General features: G+C 38.7%; 1 protein-coding gene across 3 annotated transcripts in view; it reads right to left on the bottom strand.

Moving 5' to 3' along the window:
• PIEZO2 (piezo type mechanosensitive ion channel component 2) overlaps positions 1-19038 on the bottom strand; it is a 287559-nt gene that overhangs the window by 139909 nt on the left and 128612 nt on the right. For all 3 annotated transcript variants that reach the window (XM_059857974.1, XM_059857981.1, XM_059857989.1), the window contains exon 4: positions 13194-13236. In XM_059857974.1, the coding sequence (XP_059713957.1) occupies positions 13194-13236 (43 nt within the window). The remainder of the gene's footprint in view (positions 1-13193; positions 13237-19038) is intronic.

Raw genomic sequence — 19038 nt, 5'->3', positions numbered from 1 at the left:
GACTGGCTCACACTGTGCTGTTGGTGGGTTTACCACTGCGCTGCTCCCAGCTACCACTGCAGTACAGGAGGCTGCGCTGTGCCAAGAAAAACACTGACAACAGTCTCACAACTCAAGTGCTCAAACAGCACAGGCCATAAAATATCTTCTATCAGATGTTCCTTTTCTTTGAATCCCTAGGTTGAATGGCATGAGAAAAGTTAGCTGAAATTAATTTAGCTGAAAAGAAAATAAGCACAAGGGGTGGTAGGAAACAAGCAACCTGAAAACTGAACACAAACAGTTGGATAAATAGGATTCATCTTGAATGGAGACAACTTCTAAGAGGGCCTTATGCCAGTGCTGAGGCAGCCCAGACCATCAGATCAACATGACACAATGACAGGTTTCAGAGGCACAAGGGTTCTACATGGAAATTGCCCAAGCACGGAGAAATTATCTCCTCACTTGCCTCACTAGCAATGAGGACATACCTGGGGTACCAAATTTAACAGTAATGATAAAACCTCAGGCAAAGACTGCTCTGTAATCATTTCCTTCCTTCTATTCCATGATACTTCTTTACTTGTCAGCATCTCTTAGTCTGTAGTGACATGGGGTTACTCTTCTTTTTGCAAAGTACCTAAACCTAACATGCTGTAGGGAACGGCAGAGTAATAATCACACATTTTTCAGCTTTTGCTTTAAATGTGGTAGAAATTAAAAATTTTCTTGCTAAGTTATTAAAAATAATCCTGTTCTACTTCAGGCTTCATTTCCCTCTAATCTCAATGGGTTGCTGACTGCACATATGCTGCAGTTGTTAACAGAATGTAAATTTACTATTTGATTTTCATCCCTGACACTCATGATCTCTTATTTGTCTCCATAGTTTTATCTAAGGCTCACCTGTGCACCTTATTAAGCCCTTTTGTTTGTTTAACCACTAGTGTCACATAAAAAATATTACAAGCTGCCATCATGTGATTTGGGAATTCTCCAGTCATAAATGTGCAGCCAATATAACACCCCTGTGGCAGAGGCTGGCAGAGAAGTATCAGCATGAAAACAGGCATGCTGTGCACTGCTAACATTTTCTAGATTGATTGACCTCCTTCCACAGCTCTCTCTCTTGAAAATCTATGTCTCCAAGTAAAATAGAAAAGAATAGAACAGAACAGCTCAGTTGGAGGGGTCTTACAGCGATCTTCTCGTCCAGCTTCCAGACCACTTTAGGGCTGACCAAAAGTTAAAGCATCTTATTAAATGAATTGTCCTTTGATTGGCTGACAAGGCCAAAGTCCTCAGACACTCCTCACAGGACATGCCTTCCAGTCCTTCCACCAGCTTTGTAGCCCTCTTCCCAAAAAGGACTTTAGCATCCGTCTTAAAATATGGGCCCCACAACTGCACATAGTGCTCAAGGTGAGGCTGCACTGACACTGCATACAGGGGGAAATATTGAGTGCACCACAGTCTCTTACTTTTCTTCTGAAACCACTAATTTTAATTGCTGCCCTTTTCCTGACATAGGCTACAATGAGCTCTACCTTAAAATAATCCATTTATCTATTTGGTTTCAGTCCTCTGGCTGATAACACTAACAAGAAGAATCACCCTCCTTCTGCTCAAAGAAATTGAAAGGGCCATCAATATTCCAAAAACATGCACAAAACTGAAGCTGCTAAGTTAGAGCCTGTACCATTCCCAAAGACTGAGGAATGGGAATGGCATAAAAAGCCTCCCTGACTCGTTCTGTTGAAACTGTACTTCTGCAGATGACCAACATTACAAGAGGAAGTCTTAGAGCAGAGATGGGACTGAGGCAGCATCTGCAGTTGAAGGCCTGGCCTACATGAGTAGTGCATGAATTTGCAGAGGAATGTAGCAGCACTTGTGTTATTTCTGATTCAGCAATTGTTCTCCAGAGGTCTTCTCCAAGCACCTTCACCTGGAATTCAGCCTTGAACAAAGCTGATACAACACATAAAAAAAGTCATAATGATATTGCGATTGACAAAGTTGTATCTTGACTAGCATGTATTCCTACAGCAGTTTCCAAAAAATCCCCAAGGCATAACAGAAATAACAAAGTAAGATTGACTAAGAGGATGCTTCAGAGACTTCATTAAAAATTAATAGAGATTTTTGTCTTTCAAAGTTTTATCATCTCTCAGACAGTAAAGGAAAGGATAAAAGTTCTTTGCTCACTCATTTTGTTATGGAAAGAGAGAGCCAGATGATCAGCTGATACCAATTATAAATTATTGGTCAAGATTACTGAAGGAAATGAAATATGGGGGCCGACTGATCCAATTTCTAGCAGCACTGAACTGGAGCAGATGTGAGCATCAAGCCCTGCAACACTTTCCTCCCACATGTCTTTTTCTCCTCTGAATGGCAGCCCATGAAGGGAAAGCTTGGCTTCTCAGTAAATTCCCATAATTCATCTAGGTTCCACAATAACAGCATATATTCTTTTGTGTTCTGACAGTGTGCAGAGACCACAAAAGTCCCCAGTGAACTCAGGGTATTCACCTCCATTCCACTTTTCTCATCATATGCATATGGTAATGTATACTTACTAGCTGCTTGGAAGAGTCAGTACAGAACATTTGCTCATGTCAAAAAAATGGGAAAAACCCTATCCTGTGGAGCTGTCTTAAAGGGCTAGATTAATTTTTCAACACAAATGTCATTTTCTCAAAGAAAGAAAGAAACCTGACTAAAGAAACTTCTATTTTTTTCTGATTAACTATTCACCACTTTACACTACTATTTCACATTAGCTCCCCATTTGCCCAGAACATCTAATACTAATCTTCCCACGTAATACAAAGTCTGCTAGAATTTTCTGTTCACTCAGCTACTTTCTCTGGACACGTAGAAAAGTCATTCATATACTTGATTCTAGTTCTCTAAGTTTTCTGGTCACTCTGAACATCTCCAGAGCTCTCAAAAAGAGGAGCATATGGCCATCCTTTAAATACATTTTAGGACTTGTGCACAGTGGGGTTGTTGTGACTAGTGTATCACAATAAGTGTCATTTAATGCACAGCTAAGAGGTATTTTACTTTTAAAAAAATCAGATTTTTACTGTAAAAACCCCACTTTGTTAGCCAAAAGAAAATTATAAAATGAATCTGCAAAACCACTGTGACAGAACCCACAAATGTATTCTTTCACCTTTTAATTACATCAGGCTTTATCATTATATCTTTGTATGACTTTTTATCCTCCTTTTTTTTGCATTTGCATGCTTTATCCTCTTCACTGACAAGTTTTTAATTTAAAAGTTACAGCTGATTTGATTGCTCATTCACAACTGCATCTGCTGCAGCAATTAGTCTTTGGTTGTGCAATCACTTGCCAATGTCATCACATAGCAGTGGGATGCAGTCGGATGGCAAACACACACATACACTAAAGCTACAGGAAGACTGTAAATAAATAAAATGTAACCAAAGTAGTTTTTTACATGCTGAATCAAAACGAAAGAAATGTTATGACACTGCAGTGACAGTAGGAGGGAAGGGAAGGAGTTATGCCAGATGCAGAACATGACAGATATGCTGCTGTGTGCAGAGCAATGTGGAACAAATATAAAATCTGCACTGCTGTTCCTACCCTGGCAGCTTGGCTGTCTGCATTGAACAGGATCAGATCTCTGGCAGTCTCTTGATCCACTCTCACAGTGCAGAAATCAGGCTGGCATGCTGGAGAAAATGCAGCTTAAAGCCATTCACCTTCTAGACTGAGATGGAGTTACACTATGAGTGTCGCAGAAGAGTTCTTCAAAGCTCAAATATCACTTTGATAGCTCCAAAAGCTTTACTGGGGAGGCATAATTTTCCTAAATGTTCACCTTCTGTAACCATGTGACCGTGACAGTCACCAACATTTCCTGACCAAGATACAAACATGCATTTACAGCCCTTACAGCTATGAAGAGAAGCTGTGAAATGTGAAGCAACTTCACTCTTAAATGTTAGAAGTCAGGAAAAAAAATAACAATTTTAAATAATTTAAATCACTTTGAACCTATTCATGATTATTCTTAGCATCCAATCTTTACTTGTTTTTTCCTTCAAGTAAGAAAACTGCAGAAAAGCCATAAAAACACTTCAGGGAATGTGTCTTTATATCTGCAAAAGAAGGAACTAATGTCGCAAGGAAAAAGAACAAATATTTTTTGTTTCTTACTAAACAACATTACATACTGAAATATACATATCTTTGGTATCCTCAGTAGAGTATCTAGTACCAAACACCTTCTTACAGGCAGTGTAAAATTTTAATTTCTGTTTTGGTCCAAACTGTTCTAGCAGAGAGCAATTTTAAGACTAGAAGGATGGGACAAACCCATATTAATCCCTCTTTTGTCCTGGCCTATCAAATTATTCCTTTTCCCAAAAGCTGCCCACAGTGTTAGAAGTGGTTTTATAAAAGTATTTGGATTGGCTTCTAAACACACCTTTGCTCTACTGTTAGAGAAACACTATGGTGTATGGTAGGAAACTGCAGCCATGCTGATAAATAAATGAGTTTCAGATTTGTTTGATGGACCTTTCCAAGTTCATTAAAAAAAAAAAGAAAGAAAAAGAGAAAAGGAAAAAGATGACGAACCTCCTTATTCATAAAGCATGTTACAATTAGCAACACTACTGTGCTTTTCATCTACACACAGCAGAATTTTGAATTTATCACAGGCACATCACACAATTAAGAGATTCATTTGCCGTCCAGGATGTTTGCACACCAGCTCTCTCTGTGGGTGCACAGGAGGCTGAACAGGAAGCAGGACTGTCCTGCTACCACAAGTGAGTGGCTTCTTGAACTTCAGCCTGTGTGGGCAGAGGATTAAAACCCAGTCATCACACAAGTGTGCTTTACCTGTATAAAAATATGATTTTCCTCTGGACTCCCCAGTGTGATGTGCACCTTGGATTTTTAATACTTGGATTCTCTCTAAGTTAGAGAGTTTGGAATTCTCTAAACTGTACAGAATTGACTATATTCCCTAAAAACTAGTTCATATATTTATACCCCTAACAATGAATTTTTGCCTTGGTTCCATAACGTTTACTCTTGTGAGACATATCATTGACATCTACTGAGTTGCTTATATAATTATGGACTGTGCGTTCAGACATTTAGAAAATTCACATTGCTGCTTTCTACATTGTTTAAAAAGAAGATGTCAAAGTAGCTGCAATCAACCCAGAGAAACTCCTTTTTGGCATATTACAGTGATGTACACCAGAGAATAGCCATGAATACTATAATTATTTTTGGTAGAGATTGTTTATATTACCATTAAGACAGCCATTTAAACATAAAGATGGGGGGTTAAAACCCAAAAAAATCTCTTAAATCTGCTCAAAACAAATGAATTTACTTTAGTGAATGTTTACATATTTTGTGATAGTTTTATCACTTTTCTTATTAGGGACAGCTTTGAGAAAATCCCACAAGTAAGGAAGCAATTACTGGTTTAAGTGTTTTTAGCCATGTGGTGACCATCTAAAAAGGTTCTATTAAAAATGTCTCCCTTGGTGAATTATTTTTTACAGTCTCACAGGTATGCTACACAAAGGCTACAAAACCATCACTAGCAATATATTAAAAAATATTCTGTGACATGGTTGCTAGGAAGAAATGTGTTTACTATGCAAAAGCTAGGGTAGTATATTGCAAAACTTACGAAAATGACCTCCGTCAAAAATCAGCTTTTCTTCTAGTGGGAGGGGAGGGGAGGGGAGGGAGAGGGAGAGGGAGAGGCAGAGGGAGAGGGAGAGGGAGAGATTTGAATTGGAAGGGAGCTGCAATGACCATCTCACCTTACTGCTCAACCACCAAAATTTAAAGCATGTTATTAAGACATTGTCCAAATGACCGGCAGGCTGACAGTCGCTGCAAACATGGGGCATCAACTTCTCTCTAGGAAGCCAGCTCCAGAGTTTGGCCACCCTCTAGGTAAAGAAATGCTTCCTAATGTCCAGTCCAAATCTCCCTTGATGGATGCAGCTTTGAACTATTCCCAGAATTTCTTCATGGGCTACTACAGCATGCCCGATACATAGTACTGTTTGCAGCAAGGAATGAGAGGAAGCACACGGAACTGACTCCACACAACAACACTGGAACAAAGATCAACATTGGAATAAAATCCAAAGTAAGTTAGACTGGTTTAAAACAAGGTTTAAATTGTTTCTGTTCCACTATTTAATATGGACTGAAAGATTTCAGTCGACACAGTGTTGGTGAATAAAAAGCTACTTCAATTTTCTTCATATCTTCTTAATTTTTTTCTTTGCAAATATAATTCAATTTTTATTTTGGCTTTCTCTTTAACTCAGACTTTTATTTCAAAGTCTTGCTTTTTGTCAGAACAGCGAAGAAAACTCAATTTAAGATAGAACCTCAGGCATGCAGGATATATCAAACAAAACTGAAAACACATTTCTTCTCCATTTCCCACACTATAAACAAGACAAATACTTCAGCACACACATGCACAAATTCCACAGTCCTGGCCACCACGAAGTAACAAAAAGAGAGAAGATTTCAGAATTAAATTAAAGCAACCTCAGTCCCCCTGTCTTCCCAGGACTCAGCACCCTGTGCTGCCCTTTGCCTGGACACAAGTGCACGCCTGTGGGAAGCCCCATCATCTGCTGTTCATCACACCCCCAGAAAAGAAGCGCAGTGTTATGGCTGGAAGAACATAAGTAAGCCTTTCTGATGTAGTCCTCTGCCTCCAAATCCCTGCCTATTATTACTTAGGTTTGGCAGCTTGTGGCTGAGGCTGAGGTAGCCAGTATCACGTTTGGCCTAGATGAGAAAGGTGTGGAGGGCTCCGAGTTGGTGCAGCACCTCTTGTCGCGCCTTCTGCATCGCCAGTGTTATGGAGCTGTAGCCTTTGGGCATCTCTGAACCTCAACCCTAAAAACCCTAAAAGCAGTTTGGGGTTGAGGATGAGGCCCCCAGTGATATGTTTTACCAGGCAGAGAAATTATCAAATAGAGATACCACCCAGAAGACAACACTTGTGTTACAGCCTCCCAAGGGAATGTGTGGAACTGGCTCTGTCTCTTGACTCTTTATGTTACATTTTTCTGCCATATTATTCAAATAGCACATGTAACCATAGAATATTCAAAACTGCAGAATAAATTCTCATTCATTAACTCCTACAAAAGTGTGATGGCCATCATATATAAGAATGGAAAGTATAAACAAGCCATCAATTAATATAATTTCTCCCATTTGAAGCACATCAAGGATGGTATGGTGTGAAAGAGAACCCTGCCGAAGTTAGTGCCTGGGCACTGAAAAATTAAGCACTTGCTTAAGTGCTTTGAGGGACAGGAGACCAAAACAACTTTACAGACTAATACATCTATTTTTTTCCAAAATGGTGGAAAATGTGCCTGGCAGTGGTTTCCCAAGTCCCTTTGATTGCACCACTGTACCCATTTTTCCTTGTCTTCTCAAATTATTCAACATTTGTGAAATGCATTCGAACTGCACTGTTTCCTTTAAAATAACCTCTCAAGGATCAAACCGTAGAGCCTCATGCAGCCCCTGGCTGAGGCAATGCTCCCAAAATGATGTCAGTGAGAGCCTTGCCAAGAAAGGACTATAGGATTCAGCTGTATGTGAAGAAAGGCTTGAAATAATGGAGCATGGTATCGGGATAAGACTTTATATTTCAAGTATATATTTATTCTTTACACTAAACCACCGAAGAGAGTGGGGAGAAGAGGGGGATGTCACTTTGGAAAACCATATGGTACTTTGATTTCCAAGCCAGAACTGTGCATACTGAATGTTTATAGAATCTAGTGATATTCTCTCCTTTCTGTTTATTCCTGTCACCCAGAGAAACTCTGGCCAAGCACCAATCAAATATCCGAGCAAGCAGGGGGAAGGAGAGACAACAGCTCACCAGTAGGCTCATAATTAGCAACCTAAACCTGGAAGGAGGCGCTTGGGAAGTGCCTCTGATGCATCTGGATTCCAGCACTCACCGCATGTCACGAGTGGTTTCGGAAATTGAGTTCTCAGTCTCTGCAAGGGGTAGTGAAGACATACACAATAATTCTGGCTAGACTGAGCAGGGGCATATGTGGAGCAGCTGCAAAAGCAGACATCTGTTGGCTCTCAGAGATCAGTGTAGGAACAAAAATGCATCTCTCAGCGATGACAGCTAACCTGCTCCTGGCATCACCCAGGTTAGCTGTGTCTCCCTACCTGTGGCAAACAGGGCTTCTGCTTCAAATAAAAACACTGCAGAGTGTCCTCCTTATCATCCTGCGCTTAGGAGACCAGTTGGAGGAGTTACTGAGGCACATAGAAGAACTGAAATCTATCTTAATAGGAGACAATCTTCATATCCAAGCTCTAGCCTTGTTTTAGAAATCTTCAGGTCTTTTTCTTTTTCCTTGGGAGTCTTATCTGCTTACCACTTCCTTTCAGTGTGAGAGCAAGCAATCTCCAACTACCCTTTCATTTTTCAGAAACAGTTAAAAGGATTACAAAAAGCATAACAAGCTCACAACTCAATACACAGTATTTTATGAACAGGAGCAGCTTTCACTGCCGATCACCCTCAGCATTACTTTAGAAAGAGTCTGGGATGCTGCTGGTGCACTTCCTACATAGATGTTGCTGCAGTACTAAGTGTGATGCAGAGAGGTCTAATTAGCATTACACAGGGTAGAAGTCACCTAATTTTGCACATATATATATATATATATATATATATATATATATATATGTGCAAAATTAGTTGACTTATTTACATATATATATATATATATCTTCTAATTAATAGTTAGTTTTTGCATACCATGAAAATAACAACAATTTCAGAATCAGATTAAAGCTATCAACCAAACAAAACTTGTATCTTTGATATGGACAACTCTTTCAATTTTATAAAGATAATTTCCTTTTACTGTGAAATTGGTGCTCAAAGGTTCCTTTCTCTATCCTTGAAACAGCTATTTACTCTGAAAAACATACTTGCTGAAGGTTGCCAAAAGTGTAATAACCACACATCTGTTATTCTTCAAATATATATTTTCTAAAACATTTGATATTTACTTCACATGTAATAACAGCTATTAAATCCTTCTTAAGTCTGCTTTGTGGAACCATAATGTAAAGCACTACACACATAGGAGAAGCACCATGGGAACAAATGCAAAAAGGGAGTAGAAGTGTTGTTAGTAGCTGAGTAACTTACTAGTCATATTACAAACTACAACCCAGAGAGACATAGTTACAGGAGCACTGGAAGTCTGGAAACCCTGCAGGACGATGAGTTTTAAGAGGTCCAGCATCATTGATTTAAAGTCTTAAAATTGTTAGATAATTTGTAGGTCAACAAATATGTAAAAATGGAAGACATTCCTGCAATCACTACTGAATCTACTAGACAAGGACATAAACTTCATCATCTGGTAGCTCAAATTAGAGAAATTTAGGTGTTTAAAGAAGCCTTCTTTTTGTTTTAATTTTCCACAGTGTGGTAACATTTCCCCAGGGCTGGTGGTGGCTCTTTGCAGGCTCTGCACTGCAAGCCTCACCCCAGCCATGAGCTGGAAAGACACTACTGACTTTACATTACAGGAGAAGACCAGCTCTCTGACTGAACTGATCTTCTTTCTTTTTGAATTTTAACAGGCTTTGTGCATTAAGCTCTCTTTAATTGCCAGAGTAGCCAGGAAACAAGCACAGTCATGGTTAATTGTTCATAACTATTCCACTTGAGAATTCAAGTGAACCTCCCAGCAATAGGACACAAGGAAATGGCCTCAAGCTGTGCCAGGGGAAGTTCAAGTTTGACATCAGGAAGAATTTCTTCACAAAAAGGGTGGTTAAGCATTGGAACAGCTGCCCAGGGAAGCAGTGGAGTCACCATCCCTGGAGTGTTCAACCAACAACTGGGTGTGGCACTTAATGCTATGGCTTGGTTGACAAGGTGGTGTTTGCTTAGAGGATGGACTCTATGATCTAGGAGGTCTTTTCCAACCTCATTGATTCCATAATCCTATGATTTTCACTGGGTCTGAATATGACAGAAAAAAATCTTAAGCCATTGAGATGAACAAAGCTTTCTAAACCAAGTTTTTAGTCATGTTTGGAACAAAGTACAAGACAGCTGACTGCTTTCCAGACATTTTTATGCATATGTGGGTGCCATGGTAATATAGAACTATAATGAACAACAATACCCACATTAACAGCTGCAAAAACGTCATTCTATTTATCCATAAGTCTACTTGCTTTAGCTTACTAAAGATTTTTTAAAAAACCATTAAGGTGACAGCTTGCATCACATGAAAGTATCACACATGCTCAGCCTTTTAAACCATGTTTCTTATAGGACAGCACAATGCAATACAAAATTTTTCCTAAATCTCAAAATTGCTCCTTAATGTTCTTCCTGCAGTCAGGAACTGCAGTCTAGATCATGCTGGACAAAGGTAATGACTAACACAGTATGTTACAATTAGCTTATTTGGAATGTCTCAAAAGACAATCAATAACATAAAGACCTTCATTTATATCTATCAAACCCACATATACTCCTTTTAATTGAAAAGCTCTTAACTCCAGTCATTTCCTGGATATAAAGCTATCTTTCTCAAGCTCCAGCATTTTTAATTTCCCTTGCATTGAAAAGCAGCATCCTCAGCTCACAAGTAATGCTTACATAAAAGCCTCGCAGCCAGATCTCTTGGTGCCACATTGTTTTTCAGGATATGAAGACAACAGTAAGGCAAACACTCTACTACTGCAGAATAAACACCATGTAGCCACAAAGCAGTGATGACATCACCTGTAAATTATATGGGATTAATTTTCTGCAATGTAAACTGACTGTCTATGTCTCCTGTTCCTCAATGCACTCTAAAACTGTTTGTTGAGAACAATTAATATCTTCCGGTTTTAAAGCAAAGATAATTCCTCCTTAGGGCATTACTTCACGTTTCACCTTTTGTGTATCTACAAATCTTGCTTCCTCCCTCCTGAATGAGAATGTCCTTGCTCAAACAACACATTTAAATGCTATTGATATTTCAAAGCTACCTCAGGTGTGCCTAAGTCAAAAGCTTGCAGAGAATAAGATTTTAAATAGCCAGACATGCTTCTGCTGCTTTTTTCCCGAGAGTTTATATAAATAACACAAGAACAGCTGTACTGGATCAGAGCTAACATAGATATAGCCCACTAACCTGCCTCTATTTGTGGCCAAAAAGGGATTCCTACTGAAGAGAATAAGATTAGGGAAAGGATGTAGTGATACATCCCCAGAATAAGCTCTCCATTTTAAGAGATCTGCAGACCTGAGATTTCTACTTCTGTGACTGCAAGTTAAGTGTGATTCCAGCATCCAGGTACTAACATATGGGAATGTGTTTGTTTTGGAAACTATTCTTTAAGATACAAAAAGTACTGATCATAAGCAGTGACATACGATATTAAGAAAATATTGCTATAAAGGAGTTAACACTAAACTTCACATATATGTTTCTCATTAACCTTTTACTCAACCAATCTGAGAAGTTGTGGATGCCCCACACCTTGTGTTATAGGCCAGACTGGATGGGGCTCTAAACAACCCATGGCAAGGGGGTAGAAACTGGATGACCTTTAAGGTACCTTCCAACCCAAGCCATTCTATGATTTTATGATATATTCTTGTCATAAAAAATATTGTTTTAAAAATACAGGTAGAATAATGGATATTACTAGTTTTAAAATCCCAAATCTTAATTGTTGTATCTGTATGAAAGACTTTATCTTTCTTTTTTTTCTTCTTGCCAATTCTCTGAAAAAGCTGAAAAGAGAACACATTTGATTCTATGACTATGGCAAGCAAAGTACATTCAAATCTTCACTTCATCTGTGCTAACTAATGTGCTGCTTCAAATAAAGTAACCCCAGAGCGACAATGAATCTCTCAAGGTGCAGAAGTGCCGTTTGAAAGCCTTTCTGCTTTTCAAACTAGAGTGGCAATAATGGCAACTGCATAGAAATCCTTTCTACATATTTGCCTCCTCTCAAGAAGGCTTCTCAGCTGTAATTTAGTCTATCAATAATTCTCCATCCTTTATGTGGTATATACCTTGCATATACACAGCTAACATGGATTCTTCTTCTTGTTTTGAAACATCTCAGAAGTTGGAAACTTCCACCACAGAACTTCTAATGAACTCAGCTAAAAAGATGCTGACCATATCCATTCCCTCTTTCAAAACACAGACAAAGAGTACCAATTCATTCTAGAACTCCTCAAAACATTTTTTTTTTTTTTTAATGGAGAGAAGCAGCACTAACAGATGCACCAACAGGTGCTAATTCACAATTTGGGTGATGAAAGGTTTATTGTAGTGTCCTGTGGTATCACACTGAATGAAATGCTCATCAGGAACCAAAGTGGACGTAACTTGGGGGGAAAAAAAAACCCAGCCTGGTAAAAAAAAAAACAACTTCTGAGGACATCAAACTTAGCAACTGAGTGTTTAATTTTCAGCAATATCCAGAATTTCAAGTGGATATGAGATTCTTCTGCTTATAATTTGTAGAAGAATAAAGATGACATTGAGCATCTGAATCCTTTTTTACTTTACATCATTTTTTACTGGACTTGGCCTTGTTTAATTTACAAGACAGATGTGTTTCTGGTATGACAACCTTGTGGCTAAGTTTGTCTGCAAGTTCTTGCATTTGAAGAATGCTGCATATTGAATTTGCCTCTGGTGCTAAATAGGTCTCTGCCAGCTTTGCTTCTTTTTCCTCTTTCAACTTCATTTACTTTTGTCAACCCATATGTCAGAGATTAGAAGTTTCAAAGGAAAAAAAAAAAGAGTGAGAGCAATATTTTCATTTATAAGTAAGATTTGTGGCCAAATGGTGTGTCCCTTTTTTAATACCAGCATGCTGTATAGTCCCCAGCAAACAACATGATGAGACAAGTTCATATAATGAATAAATTGCTTCAGATTGACTTGGGAAAGAGAAGAGGACACAAACAAAAAAGGTGAACACATATGTGCATGACACTGCATGACTTCCACTCTAAATTTGAGGTCATTGATACATTCCGTCAACTAAAATAAATAACTGTGCAAATTTGCCTGTGCAGTTTTTCTTCCTTACCTTTTTGCACTAGTAAGGAAATAAATTTATGGCTTACCTTTCAAAACCAATCTGCCGTAATGTTTTCTCCCATGTCGAACCTGCCCAAAGAGAAGAAAAAACAAACACCCTCAGTAAAGAACCTTTTTTGTATGAACACTCTTTTCCTTTCCTTGTGCAGCTGGGATCTGTATATTAAGGAGATTTTTCCACCCCTAGAGAAGTACCTGTAAATAACATGTGTTTTCTCCAGAGTGGAGAACTGTTGACAGAGGCTACCACCAGGTGACACAACAGTGAGAGGGGTATCAGTCTATACAACTTTACATTGCAGAGCAGCTACAGTTCACTGCAATTCCAAGGGTGGTCTCCTCTGCTAGAGCAATGTGATCTGATCTGGAAGCGCTGAGCTGGCATCTTACATCATGCACTCTTCACATTTCAGCTTTTCATTTTACTGTACTGTTCGCCTGATTCTTGCTGAAAGCTTTACAGTTCCTTCTGAAATCCAGCCCTTTTATTTTTAAGCAAAAGCATGAACATGTATTCCTTCTTTATTGTTTAACCCTTCATATAGACAGCTGCAAAGGACTCTTTCTCAAAATGTCACGGACTCAGCCCCACAAACTACTCAAATGTGCAGACTCATCCAAAGAATTGCTCTGATGCACTTAATACAAATTTTGCCTAAATTTTCTCTAAAATGACCCCCAGACACACTTCAAGCACTAGGCATTTAGTTTTCAGCTCTTGGTAGTTTTTTAGTTTTTTTGCCAGTTTCTTCTTTTTTTTTTTTTCCCAATTATTATGAGGTCATTATAAACAGGCTACTAAGAGCACAAATATCTCAAGTTATGCAGGTCTGCTTGGCAAATGTGTAGGAGGACATGAAGGTGCATCATAGTTTGCACTCTGTCCTTTTGTGCTGCTGTGGGAAATGCAACAGGACTGCATGCCATGTAAGCAACTACAGCTCTTTTTGAATGATTCATCTCAATCATTCACTGAATTCTGGAAATCAGAGAAGTGACAAAAATTCCTGTTGCTCATGCATTCCATCACCTAAAGGGAAATATAAATTACGAACAAAAAGATTCCCTGTGAGTGACATTAAGCAGCACTTTTAATTGCCCCCATTCTGTGCAAAGCAGGCAGGGATTTCAGGCCCATACCCAGCAAAACACAAGGAAGTTAAATTGTGTTCTAGAATAACTGAGCAATGTGGATTATTTGATGAGTAGCGAGATCTTTTACTGTGGTATTTACTATTTGCCTGAGGTGGGGCAAAACTTCTGCCTGCACAACTACATAAAACAATACACTCATCACACTGAGTTAATATTTTATTAAAAAAAGTCCTCTAAAGACACCTCTAAAGCAGGGCAAGAAATACTCTCACACATTTATTTCGAATAAATGTGAAAAACGAAAATAATGTCCAGCACAAAATACCATAAATGATTGAGAAAAATAAAGACCGGCTCCATTAATGTATCCCCCAAACCCATTATCTTCTGCTCTTCTCGGGAGTGTTACTCATTTCACATAGCACCTATGAATCAAGCCATTGTTAAAAAGATGACTGTGCCACTCCACAGGTGGCAGGGCAGACACAAGTAATTCTCCATATATTTTATGCAATCCTGCTGGCTTTGGAAGAAGAGCCAACTCTGAAGATTTGAAGTGTGTTGAAGAAAAAAAATCTCAACAGCACTTCCTAAAGCAAAGACCAGTATGACATCTTTAGTCTGAGCTTCTGTGCTTTCCACTGTTATGTATATGTACATAAATGTATATATTGATATATGAATGAATTTTTTACCCCATGATTTGCTACACCTCATTAGTAATACAGAGTCGTACTGGAGAGAGAGAGTGGGGAGAGAGAGAGAGAAAGGAAAAAAGCTTTAGAGGAAAGGGAATTGTGTCTCCATTGGTTTGAAATAATCTTTGGGCTGCAGCTGGCCACCAGAATACTCTTTGAAATGCATCTGACTCCTCTGAAGCAAAGCCTGCCAAGAACACAACTAACATTTCATATTAAAAAAACAAATCTTTTTTATGGAGTCTTATTTTAAAATGTTTATGATCTAAACATTGGGTTTTAAGACTTGCCAATTCCATTCACAATAGTATCAACTTCTACACCACACTAAGAGCCAAAAGTAAATACCCTGAGGTAACAGAAGCACTAAAAAGAATAGCACTATTAAAAGTCTAGAAAACCCACTATTTGATTTAAACCTTACCCGTTGCTTCCAAAACATAAAACACAATTTAAGTCACATAATTCTCATTAAAATAAAAAAAGGAGTAATCAAGAATTAAAGACTTGATCCTGCTCCCAAGGAAATCAATAGGAATTTGGCTATTCAATTCAGTCTTTCTCTCTGCTGGGACTGGGGAAAATATTCACCCCTTGACTTTCAGAATCAATCAACTACTACACTTGAGTTACTAAGTTAAGGTGGCTTCCCTTTGCTTTCTTTTTTTCTTAACATCACAACAAAAATACTATAACTGTTTATAAGAATGCCTTAATCTGGCACACATGTAATTAAGTTTTTTTTCCAAATATTTTCTCCAGAGTGCCTGACCATCCTGATTTCTTCCAAAAATTCTGTTTGACATTTACAGCTCTAGCTTCAATATTCTTCAGAGAGATGAAGCATAATGCACTCCCAGAATTTCTGCTTACATTTAATAGGAGTAATAGTAACATGCACACCATGTTCACATATGCACTCAATGAAATCCTAGCTTGCAAATGAGAGTATAAAAATATACTTAAATGAGAGATTTAATAAGATAAAATCCAGAACATCTTCCTTAAATTAAAAGTTGCCTTCTTTGACAGGTAGGTTTTCATTCACAAGGCAGTTGCCATATTTAGTTTGGCTTGGTTACAACTCTGCTTACTATGAATTTACTAAGGAGAAGACTCACACACCACTGCTAGGCTGTTCACCTTTACAAAACATGAAGGTGCCTTGCTGCTGAAGTGCACCAATGGGCATAGGGAAAACACACAATGACATATTCATGGGATCACTGAATCATGGAATACCAGGTCAGAAAGGACATCAAGGATCATCTGATCCAACCTTGGATGAAAGCACAGGCTAGTCAAGATGCCCCAGCACCCTGTCTAGGTGGGTGTTAAAAGCAACCAGTGTTGGGGAAGAATACTGGGTAAGTGATTTTTTTCCTTTTATGGAGGTTGCACACTATTCACCTTGAGCCATATCATGCCCTATCTGCCACTTCTGCAGAGATCTGTAGCTGCTGAGGGAGAAGTCTGGCATGCATTGTAATTGAAATTCCTGCCTCCTTTGCCATTCCCCTGCATGAGTGCATGAAGGTCCCTGTGGATCCTGTGGCCCCCATGACTATGTGCAGTGATTACCAACAGCTTGCTGCTTTCTCATTCCTCCAGAGTTAGTGGCTGCTTTAAGAACTACACGCCTGTGCCTGACTCTGCTCTTTCTAACAGTAAGAATAATAATTCTTGCATTCTTTTCTCACTGTGATCTGACATAAGAAACAGAGAGGGAAAATGGGGCTTATTGAACCAAAAGACAATGTTTGACATTTTTCAGTAAGCATTAAGTGAGCCTGTCAAAATTCAAGTATACAATCAGAATTATATTAAGATCTCCAAAGACTGGAATAGAAAAAAATATCTGTTAATTCCATCAGTCCAAAGTTAAAAAGGTTTTTTCTGAGTCTGTCCATTGGGTGTCACAGAGCGTCACCCAGACTCTCTGAAGGAACGAGCAAGGTACCAGACATACCCCATCACACTTAGCTCATGGGTAACATGCAGGTGTGATGTACATAAACCTGTTATGATACTTCAGAAACAGGCAGATATTTTTGCAATAGTAACTTCAGTGATCTTTATCCTAACATTCTGAAGGAAAAGAATTTCAGAAAAATGGCTGAATTTGTAATGATTAAAATAGTCTTATCAATTTCAAAGCTTTGATCTTAAGGCTGTGACACTTACTAGTATTCTCCAAACCATGGGGGAAGAAAAAAAAAAAAAACCCAAAAGGGAAAAAACCCTTTCAGGTATTCAAGAGATACAAAACCACTTGAGGGTCTGCAGTCAATTTTCAATGGATTGGGAAACATTGCTCTGCTGTGTATTCTCCTCTATCACCTCAGTACTTACTAACAAGTAACTAACAAGTGTTGCCATTGGTAATGAGCTGAAATGTTGACACCTGATAAAAACTTCCATGTTCAGAACATATTTGTTTCAGCAGCTTCATATATTATTTACAGCCTTTACAGTTGCTTGTTTCTAGTAGCAAGCTTCTATCTTCTTCCAAACACAAACTAAAACAATTATGTTATTTTAAGAAATCCTACCTTTTTTTTTTGCTGTTTAATAAATATAAACCCACAGGTTTTATGAAACCAAACAGTAGTTTTGACTAGAGAAATATAGGTGGCATAGGGAAGGACTTTTTCTTACTAGCTGCACAGTACCATAGAGGTACTGTTAATATTTACTCACTCTTGGCTATCCAATAGTTAGTTATATGCAATGTGACTCTTACAGAAATAATAATTTTTCTCATGTGAAGGACATCAGACAATGCTACCTTGGCATTTAGCATCCTTCTGTCTATTTTGAGAAATAGATGGATGCTCTTGCACTTCCTCTTCCCTTGATTCAAAGTACTTAGCCAGCACCCTGCACTCATCACTTTGTAATTTTATCTCCAGTCTATCATCTGGGATAATGACAACATTTTATTTTAGCATGAGATCTCCTAGTATGGCATATTACTACTCTGCTGTGTTCATGCTGATGTTTTAATTCAGAACTGGAGAGTATTTCTTGGGCAAATTTTTTACCATGCTTTGGTTTGCACGACAGAGCAATCTTTGAGTGCACAAACTGGATTCCTTTCACATGAAACACAGCCCAAGGACCCAACTGCTGTGCTTCAGCCACCAGCTCTTTTTCTGTCTGCATGACCCGAGCAGAGCTAATCCACACTCAAAACACATCAAAACATGGCAGACAAGGGCTCTGCACCAAATGCTTCATCCCTGTCACACTGTGCTGCTTGCTGAGAGATGCAGCTCACTCCACCACTCCCTGGGCCTGTCCAGGAGTGTTCCCAGAAAAGCTTCCCAGTTACAGTCACCCTGAGGGATGAAGGGGCAGGTCAGGGTGCTCACCCTTAAAATTGTTTTCTGGGCTGTATCCCATCCATTGCAGTGAGCAGAAGCCTTTCTACTGCTCTGATGTACAAACAGAGCTCAGAACTGTCACACTCCCTATAAAACCCCAGGGAGCCAAACGTGTAAGGCAAGACAGCAGATTATTTAATTTTTAAAGCAGCTCCTCAAGGAGAAGAAGTAAGGGAAAATCTGGGCTGCTACAGTTTGCTGTGCATGCTGAAGAGACTAAAACCACCAGTAAAACAGAAGCTTAGGGCCAGTGGTCCAGGATTCTGTCTAGATGAAGAAAGTGATTGCTGACTACATACCAGGAAAGAGTCATATCAAGATAAAAGATCAGATGTTGCAAGTCTTTACTTGCCTTCCACTCATACCAGCTTTCAACAGATTTTTTTTACTGAATAAAGAGCACAAATTTGATCCCGTCACAATAATGTCATGGGAAAGATTTACTGTGTATTTTCTCCTCTGAGGAAAATAATAAATTACTACCATGAGATACAAAAATTGCTTTCCAATAAAAAGAAATCTTGACTCATTCCATGTTAACCGGAAAAATAATCATCATCAAAAATGCTAATTCTCCTCTGAGGAGATGTTATGAGTGGGAACTTTTACTAATAAAATGAGCAGAGGAGGAATATAGAGCAAAGTGCAGCAGTACTGACACTACATTAGTGCGTGTGCACACATAAGCACAT

This window comes from Haemorhous mexicanus, chromosome 1 (genome assembly GCF_027477595.1).
Source record: "Haemorhous mexicanus isolate bHaeMex1 chromosome 1, bHaeMex1.pri, whole genome shotgun sequence".
NCBI lineage: Eukaryota > Metazoa > Chordata > Aves > Passeriformes > Fringillidae > Haemorhous > Haemorhous mexicanus.
The sequence above is the reverse complement of the archived record's forward strand: the minus strand, read 5'-3'. Positions and strand labels throughout refer to the sequence as shown.